Source organism: Vespula pensylvanica, chromosome 13 (genome assembly GCF_014466175.1).
Source record: "Vespula pensylvanica isolate Volc-1 chromosome 13, ASM1446617v1, whole genome shotgun sequence".
In the NCBI taxonomy this organism is placed as follows: Eukaryota; Metazoa; Arthropoda; class Insecta; order Hymenoptera; family Vespidae; genus Vespula; species Vespula pensylvanica.
In genome coordinates this window covers 3532436-3542220 of record NC_057697.1, presented here as the reverse complement: position 1 = coordinate 3542220, position 9785 = coordinate 3532436, and the positions used below count along the sequence as shown (strand labels likewise).

Below are 9785 nucleotides of genomic sequence, written 5' to 3'. Positions count from 1 at the left end.
ATAATAATAATAATAATAATAATAATAATAATAATAATAATAATAATAACAGAATGATAAAAAAATTATTTTGGCATACATTCAATATTAATTAATTAAAATAATTTATAATAATTTATAAACGATTATTGTAAGTCGAATGATAATAATAAGATGGATAATAGAGATATATTTATAGTTCGATTGAAATCTTCAAAAGATGATAGTAATAATAATCGAACGGATTTAGAAAAAATTGTACAAATACGGAGATTCAGATTGAAGTGGTATATAATTTATAAAAAATTTCCAAATACGCGGTTTTTTCATTAAATAAATTTTTTTTATAATTATGTAAAGCTTCGTAAATTTTCTATATAAGAACGTATATTAAATGCTTATATAATATTATTATATATTTAATGTTTAAATCTCGGTTACTCTTGTTGAGTTTTCGAGAAACATGACTATACATAAAATATTATTTTAATTTTGTACTATAAACATAACATTTTGAAGTTTGAAATTAATTAAAAGTCAAATCATTAATTTATTATAGTTCTTCGATAATTCATATATATATATATAAATTGTTTTACAAATCGATCCTTTAGATTCCTGTCGCGACTTACGGCTTATAGTATAAATTATTAAAAATATTATGATACTTAACACATTACTACTTATAATTACGATATAAAAAATATGAAAATCTGTTCTGTTCAAACTGATAATTTTTTCTTCTTTTTTTTTTATGTTTTAATTAGAGACTTTGTCCAAATGGATATCCATATAATGATAGAATAGATAAATCATATAATGATAGAAAATGGAAAATTATTGTATATACGTTCTCTTATATTATATGTCCTACATTTCTGTGCTTTGACGAAGACAACAGCAAACAAATGACTTATTTATTAATATATATTTTTTTCTTTTTCTTTTTCTTTTAGATCATTTTGTTGCCTTTTTAGATTTTATTCTCTCAAAAAAAAAAAAAAAAAAAAAAAAAAATCTCTATGTCATAGTTCCTTATGTTATCAATTTCTATGAGAATTATTATTGAATTTCTAAAAAAAAATAATTAAAATGTAGTCTAGCTCAACATTAACAAAATGTAATAAATGCAAAATGGATTACGTTATACGAGTATGAACTAAAATGAAATCAAAAAATGATTTCTTTCTTTCTGATTTACGTTCTTAAATATATTTCTGAATGTCTTAACGATGATAAAAATTAATATAACTTCAAAATAGACGTACGTAATCGGAACGTCTCTATTTACTGATTATCATGATTAAAAAGAAATATTCAATATTTTTCATCGTCGATTTAAAAACGATCTGTTAAATGGATATGTATACGTACAAAATGCTACAACGTTAAAAACGCCAATCATTACTTTCAAATAGATATGTACAAGCAATAATATAACTGCAAAAATAAAACAAATTACATCGCAAATTTGCAAATATAAAAGTAAACAAAATGATTTTGAATATTATTTCGAACAATAGACATTTTTAATCAAGCCTTCGATTACGTTATATCTAAAATGTTGTTAATCGATAAAAAGCCTAATATACAAAATAGACAATTACAATTTTAAAAATTGTATCTTGGTCAAATGATCCACAATTACTTTCTTTTTTATTATCTTGCATTAGCGAGTTATTTGTATTTTTTTGTCAATGTCAACCAATTCTCTTACTATATAATAGGAGCGAGTAGAGTACATCTTACGATTCATTCTAATTCGATAACGAAAAATCATTTTTTATCGAAATCTATCATGTCCTTTAGACGCGTAACGATCTTCGAAACGAATTCGTGAAGTATCGGTTGCCTCGTCTTTCCAACATCCATTACTTCCTCGTGATTAGTCTCAGTATGATCATCGTAATCGGTCGAACATTGATTAGTGATTAGGCTAAAGGCAAAGACTGTCAGATCGCAATGTCTTGCTGTTATCACCTCGTGTACCGTGGACATACCTGAATAAGAAAAAAAAAAAAGAGAAAAGAAAAAAAGAAAAAGAAAAAAAAAAAGAAGAAACGAAACGATTAAAAATTTTTGTTTTTTAATATTCTTATTATATTTATGAAAAATTTATATTGTTATATTTCTTTCATTTATATTATTATATTTATTCAATATTTTTCAAATAATATTTGAACGTTTCAATTTGATAAAAGTTTAAAATCTTTTGTTTATCGATATATAATACTGCATGTCATAATGGAATCGACGTCTAATACAAGGGCGAGCCAAAAGTTCTTAGATCATTTTAAAAATCAATAATTCCTTTTCGAAACCTTATATCCTTTTTTTTTTTCAAATCGTGAAATTACAAATTAGTTGAGAAAAAAAATTGGCCTACAAAGTTTCGATAATGAGTGATTGATTTTTTAAAATCATCTACAAATTTTTGGCTCATCCTGTATCAAAAATAAAAAATAAATAAATAAATAAAACAAAAGAAAATATGTAACGATAAGAGTTTCGTCGTAACATTATTTCAAATAAAAAAAAAAAAAAAAAGAAAGAAAAAGGGAACTAACCAACGGCATCGACCCCAAATATTCGAAGCATCTTCAATTCGGCAACTGTTTCAAAATTTGGTCCACCTAAACAGGTGTAAACACCTTTGTGTACTATATCATCGATACCCATCTCCGATGCCACTTCTTCTCCTATTTTAATTAATTCAGTATTGTAAGCTTTGTTCATTGGTGGAAACCTAGGACCGAATCTGTAATCGAATAGATAAAAAATGCTTTCTCCTTAATATTTTTTATCTAATATTTACATGACAATTTTTTTAAATCTAATCTTATAATCATACAAAAAAGATTCGACATGATCTAAACCATTTGAATTTAAACATTTATCTATTTAATTTTTTGTTGCTCTACTTTCAACCAAATTTTTTTTCAATCGTAAATAACATTTTATTAAATATTACATTCATAATCTGTAAAAAAAAAATATATATATATATATAAATATACATATATGTGCGGCGAATCATTTCACATGATGAATAACAAATTAATTGTTATCAAATTTCCTTCGTTAATGCAATTCGAAATCTATTACCAATCTTTTAATAGAGATAGTCGACGATGAGATTGTAATTAGTTAATCAAAATGATATGATTCAATCTTTGTAGTTAGAAACGACTTTTTTATCGTGAATTAATATTCTTCACTGAAAGAAACGAACGTAGATCATGAAAAATCGTCAAAAAATATCTGAGCACAAAAAAAAAAAAGAAATATACCGATCGTCATTGGGTCCTTGAAGAGGATTGTTACCAGCGAAACCCATCAGATTCACATGATCCTTCATTATCATAATGTCACCGACCTGATAAGTTGGATTTAATCCTCCAGCAGCATTCGTAGCAATAAGATGAGTCACTCCTACGAGCTTCATCACCCTGACAGGCATTGAACACTAATCGAGAATAGAATTAAAATTAAATTTATTTGTTATTTTCACTTTCTCATCTACCTAACTAAACGTCTATTATCATTTAGATCTTCCTCGATGTTAATTAAACATTTTCATTATGATCATGTCTTCTTCTTTCTCTCTTTTTCGAATCATTCCACAATCATTTTTAATACATAATTTTTGTACTTTTTATTTATATTGAAATATTATATATTTCAAATTGTAAAACTATAATCTTAATAAATTTGTAACGATTTAACAATGAAAGAAAAAAAAAATTAACTTAACAAATCTCGAGAAAGTTTAATTGATTTTAAATATCATCGAGAAACTTTTATACCCCATTCTATATAATCTTATTTATTTGGATAGAAATATTTTTATTTTATATTTGGATATATTCTTTTCTTTTTATTAATAATAATTAAACTTCGTTAAGTATCTGTATATATCACATACACGTACACATACATATTCTTATTAATTTTTTTAACATCCCTTTGATTTACCTTCCAAAGTGGATAACCCTCGTAATAATGAAATCTTCCCTGCATACACATAACCGGAACACCCTCGAGATAACCAAATACCATCTGTCCCGTGTGTCCTTTCACTGTTGATACAGGAAAATGTGGTATCTCTTCGTAGGGAAAGCAGTATTTGTCGACTAAAGACTCAGCGATCGAACCTGGACACAACTCGTTTTGCTCACATGATCCTGTTTGAAAATAGACACAATACTTTTGACCAAAAAAAAAAAAAAAGAAACTAAGCGAAGCAATGTAATGTTCTGAAAACCTAATAAATTCAAAATCTGCACTTGCCGTTGATCGAAAAGACGCAACTAGCGATTAGTTTTTAATATGCTGTCAAATATTAAGTAATAATAGTAATAACAATAAAAAAATTACTTTGATAATAACGACAAAAAAAAATGGCGAGGATACTAACCCATACCAGAACCACATATTATTCCTATTTTTGGACGTGTTTTTACACGGTCGAGTAAAAACTGTGCAGATTCCTGCAATGTTTCGAACGTGTACCTAAAATAGAAAACAAAAAAAAAACAAAAATAATGATGATGATGATGATAATGATGATTATAAACAATAATAAAAATAATAGTAATAACGATGTTTACGATCATTTATAAGAATTATGTAATGTAAATAAAATAAAGAAAAAGTAATAATTGAATTAATAAAAACGTATTGTGTCAATAACATTAATCGTTTTTACGATATTGTAAAAAGTGTTAATTGTGTGATTACGCGTTAAGTAACGACAAAAATGTCATAATTAATTTAATAATTATTATTATTATTTTTAGAATACATTGCTAATGTTAAAATACGATATTAATTAAGTGCAAACAAAAAATTATACTTAAGTTAATAATGAACTTATTGTATATGGTAGCAAATATTATTAAAACAGAAATGGTACGTTGAAAATTTAAATAATAATATTTAATAATCGATAGGTACGAATACGCGTAAATCAATTATAAATACAAATACATTCTTATTCATTTTCTATTTGAAATCGTAAATCAAGAAGAAAGAAAGAAGAAAATACATTAATAATTTCATAAATAACTCAAAAAATAATATTATATATCATCGCAAAGATTATATCCATCAATTTGATAGTTATTATCTCTGATTACTATGTATATAATTAATTAGCTCTATATAAAAATACATATGTAAGTTCGGTAATTAAAAATAAGAAAAAAAAAAGTTTAATCTCACGTCGCGTGTACTTTTAATCTTTCTTTTTTTTTTCCCCCTATTTTTTTCACTCTAAGAAAAATAATATTCACAAGACAACATAGTCAATTAATAATTAGCCAGCATATTATTGACACATGAAAAAGTATATAATAAAAGTAATAGGAAGTAGATAAAATATTAAACGAATGAATACAGTAAATCATCGTTACAATAACCAATCGAAACTTAATTAAATCATAAATCTCTGATTAGATTTCTTTTTTTTTTTTTTATCATGGTTATAGTCGTTTAATTATATATATATATATATATCGTTTAAATATATATATATATATATATATATATATATATATATATATAGTAGAACTATGAATATCACATATCATTGATGCTTTCTAAAGAAAGAGAAAAAAGAAAGAAAGAAAAAAATAATAATGAAGTATAAATTACATTGATTGGGATCAAGATCCTGTGAATCATAAAATGATGACAACGATAGTTATAATAAATATCAATTAGAAATTGATTTTTATTCTATTATGTAAGATTAAAATTCTTTAGAAAATATTGTTTTAGAAATTTGTTTAGGATTACTTACTGAAGTAATAGTTTAGTTAACAATTATTTATAAGAAAATAAGGAAAATAGATCTACTATATCTGTAATTAAAATATTTCAAAAGAATGTCTTAATAATTTTCTTAATAAAAATATTGATTTATTTTAATTTTTATAGAAATTTCATTTGAAAGATAACGATATTAATTATATATGTATATATATATATATATATTTTTTTTTTTTAATAATTTAATTAACTCAAATAATTCAATATTTTCTAACATAAATGACATTTAAAAACAAATGATTAGAACTGTTAATTAATATTTGAAAAAAAATTATAACAGAAGAATAGATAAAGTGAAATAAAAACATTCGTTAAATTTCATGGCAGCATAAACGACAACAAGTCATCAATAAGATAATTGGTTAATAAACTAGCAATTTTTCTAATTAGTTAGGATCTTCATATCTTCAAATAAGTAATTACAGAGAGAAAAAGAGATTATTTAGTATCTAGCCGATTAGCCTAATGAATAGAGTTAATTGTATCATTTCCTGAAAATCTCCAAAATCACACACACACACACATACACACACATAATTATTTATATTTAAACTATGAAAAATATTAATTTCGTATTAACGTTCATATATATGTATATCATCTTATATATACATATAATTATAACAACTATATATATATATATACAATAATATGTTCATACGTATTAAAATACATGTATACAATATATATTTATATATAATAATATATTGATTTCTTCAATTAACGTTCGTATAAAAAATTAATAAAAAAAAAAATAAGTAATTTTACATATTTCGTTCAAAAAATATTTCATCACTTTCTTTTTAATAATTTTTAATCATTAACATTATGATTGTCTCAAACAAAAATTGATGATCAATTTCTTTATATTTAAAAAAATATATATATATAAACTATATAAAATCTATGTTATATATATATATATATATATATATATATATATATATATATATGTGATTTGTAATTTGTGTAGAATGAAGTGATGTAATTCTTGAACGTACTTCAAGTTTATTACGAAGCATTGGCTCCGACGTCAACATTAGATAATTCGTTACGTCTATTTAAGATAAATTAATTCAAGCAAGAAGAAAAAAAAGAAGTGATTCTTGTAAATACGATAAGAAGAAACATTGCGTAAACACAAAAAGTTTTCGAAACTTTTTCCAAGATAGAAAATCTTGTGCAATTGAACGACAATGTTTCATTGGTCACTCGCGATTAATGTTTCTTTAATTTCTTTTTGTTCTTTTATTTTATTTTTGAATCCGCAGACGAAATATAAACAAGATTATAAAAAATAGGTTATAAGAAATAATCATTCAGATTATTTAAATTTCAACAAGTGAATTATTGTGAAATATCTTTACGTGATCGTCGAAAATTTTTAACGACGATTGCGATTTAATGCATATTACATTAACAAAAAATTTTCTTTATTTTAAACGATAAAAAAAAGAAAGAAATTATATTAAAAACGAAAAAAAAAAAACAAATGCTCCAAAAGTAATCTCATTACAATGAGCGATCTCTTTTAATTATTGCAAACAATTATTATATAAATAAAATATACCAATTGGAGATTTTTCAGAGAAAAAAGAGAAATGAAAAATTGTGAAAAATAATTTCTTTCGACGTACGAACGTACGTTGATCTCGAATAAATAATTATTTCACATATACGTATATATGTATACAGCTCTAATTTCAACTAATAATACAACTAAGTTTCATAATTCGTTCTTATCATATACTTCATGAAATTTTCATAAATAACATATTTGTTTCAAAATGAAAATAGTGAAAATAATTGTCTTACGATATCTCTATTGACTCCCAGATTGCATAGTACGTATTTAAATAAACAGACTTGTGACATTAGAAATAATAAATCAATCGATAGTTTGAAATCAGTACAATTTCGAAATAGTAAATAAATCTTATCGAGTTCTCCGCTAGTTTTGCATTTAAATATCATTATCAATTTAAAGAGAAGAAGAAAAAGACAGAGTGTGTACGTATTCGTATATACGTGTGGTCGGTTGATTGCATGTGTGCGTGTGCGTCGCGTATACATAAAAGTTTTTGTTTATAATAATCTTACACTTTTTTTCTTTTCATATTTTTTCATATACAGATACACTCATTTATTAAAAATAAATACCTATATTTATGCGAAAAGAGTTTTTATGATTTTTAAAATTTTTTATTGTACTATGTAATTAACTATTGTGACTAATATCTCTAAACTATTTCTTCGTCTATACTAAACTACTACGTAATTAACAGTTATATTAACTATTATATTATTTTCATACTGTAGATATGTTTATTAATATAATATTATTTTAAATTATATATGACGATGATTATGAAAGTAATTCAAATCGAAAGTACAGATAAAACTTTGTTATACATCGTATTAATCATCTACAAAAAAAAAAAACTAATTATTTCAAAACAACGAATATATGATTTAGATAACTATTTCGTAATAGTCATGTGATATTTCTGTACAAAAATGATTTAATTAAATTATTTATATAACAACACGATTAAGAAATTATCGAACATGTAATACAAATTCAATATTTCTAATCGTAGACAAATAAGTATTCGAGAATAATAACATACATTATCTCATATTGTAAATAAATAAAAAAAAAAAAAATTATGAGAAAAACTATACTCTTGATTATTAAAATTTATACAAAATCTTTAATATCTAATCATCCTTTATTATAATATTGTATAAATATTATAAATTAAAAAAGATTGAAAACAACAACTGGAATATTTAAATAGAATAATATTCAATATAGTTGAGTCATTATTTACAAAATCCCAATTAGTATAAATCCAATCATACAGATCATATTTTCATTAATGTTACTAATATCGATTAAAACAAAACAAAAAAATCGATTTCATAATTATCACTGAATAAATTAATCATCATTTCTATTTCAACAAATTATCACTCAATAAATTAAAATCGTCATTTCTTTTTTAACATTACAAACACAAAAATCAATCCCCGCTACATACAGTCCTCTTAATTACAACAAAAAAGAAAGATTGCTTAATTAACATTCCTGTTTCAACTTACACATTTCAATTTGTATTAAAAAAAAAAAAAAAAAAAAAAAAAAAGAGAGAGAGAGAGAGAGAGAGAGAGAAAAATTCTTGCTATAAGATCCACTTAATTGAAATAAAACTTACGTGGATTGACGATTGTGTTTGACCGTGGATGCGGATACAAATTCATCACCCTTAGATCGTTGAATTAATTCGTAGCTTTTACCAAGGCCATTGATCGGAATGTCGTTGTCAGGAAACGGCATATCTTCTTTTCTTCTTTACCAATGAAGGTTAACAACAAGAAGAAAAAGAAGAAGAAAAGCGAACAAGAAATAAAAGAAGAAAAAAAAAATAAACGAAGAAAAAACCAGGTACGTTGAAAAATTAATTATAATACACAAAACTTCTTATCCGATTTATGTATGCACACTTTTATATTTATATATTATTCATATATATATATATATACATATATTTTTTTCTTTCTTTTTTAAATTAATATATATATATATATATATATATATATATGTATATGATAACACACGTATAATTTATATCAAATTTACTTCAGACAGAGAATATATCTTTAATATTATGTTAAAAGAATGACTCGAAGTCGACTCCTTTTATAAGCAAACTCAAAGCGAGATAGAAAAAATATTGTTAACTCCGATGAGACGACCAATGATCTTATAAGCTCACTTCGGTCTCCAACCAATGAAAGTATACGTTAACAGTAAAAGTTGTAGGGAGGGAAAAGTGGGGAGAACATTTCATGATAACCCATTACGAAGCAAGTGCTCCAATTGTCGACACTAGCGTGAACTCTCTTATATTTATTTTGATCATCTCTCTCTCTCTCTCTCTCTCTCTCTCTCTCTCTCTCTCTCTCTCTCT

At 24.0% G+C, this 9785-nt stretch overlaps 1 protein-coding gene across 6 annotated transcripts in view; it reads right to left on the bottom strand.

The window, feature by feature from the left end:
- Nucleotides 1–509: 509 nt before the first annotated feature.
- The window catches only part of LOC122633725 (purine nucleoside phosphorylase), an 11101-nt gene continuing 1825 nt past the window's right edge, over nt 510–9785 (bottom strand). Inside the window, exons 1-6 of one of the 6 annotated variants that reach the window (XM_043822021.1) lie at nt 9030–9278; nt 4397–4491; nt 3955–4133; nt 3270–3445; nt 2547–2737; nt 510–1979 (exon numbers count right to left, since the gene is read on the bottom strand). In XM_043822021.1, the coding sequence (XP_043677956.1) occupies nt 1756–1979; nt 2547–2737; nt 3270–3445; nt 3955–4133; nt 4397–4491; nt 9030–9151 (987 nt within the window). In that variant the 5' untranslated portion in view covers nt 9152–9278 and the 3' untranslated portion in view covers nt 510–1755. Of the gene's footprint in view, nt 1980–2546; nt 2738–3269; nt 3446–3954; nt 4164–4396; nt 4492–9029; nt 9279–9785 lie in introns of those variants that run through there. The other 5 variants (XM_043822019.1, XM_043822018.1, XM_043822020.1 and 2 more) reach the window with 5 other exon arrangements.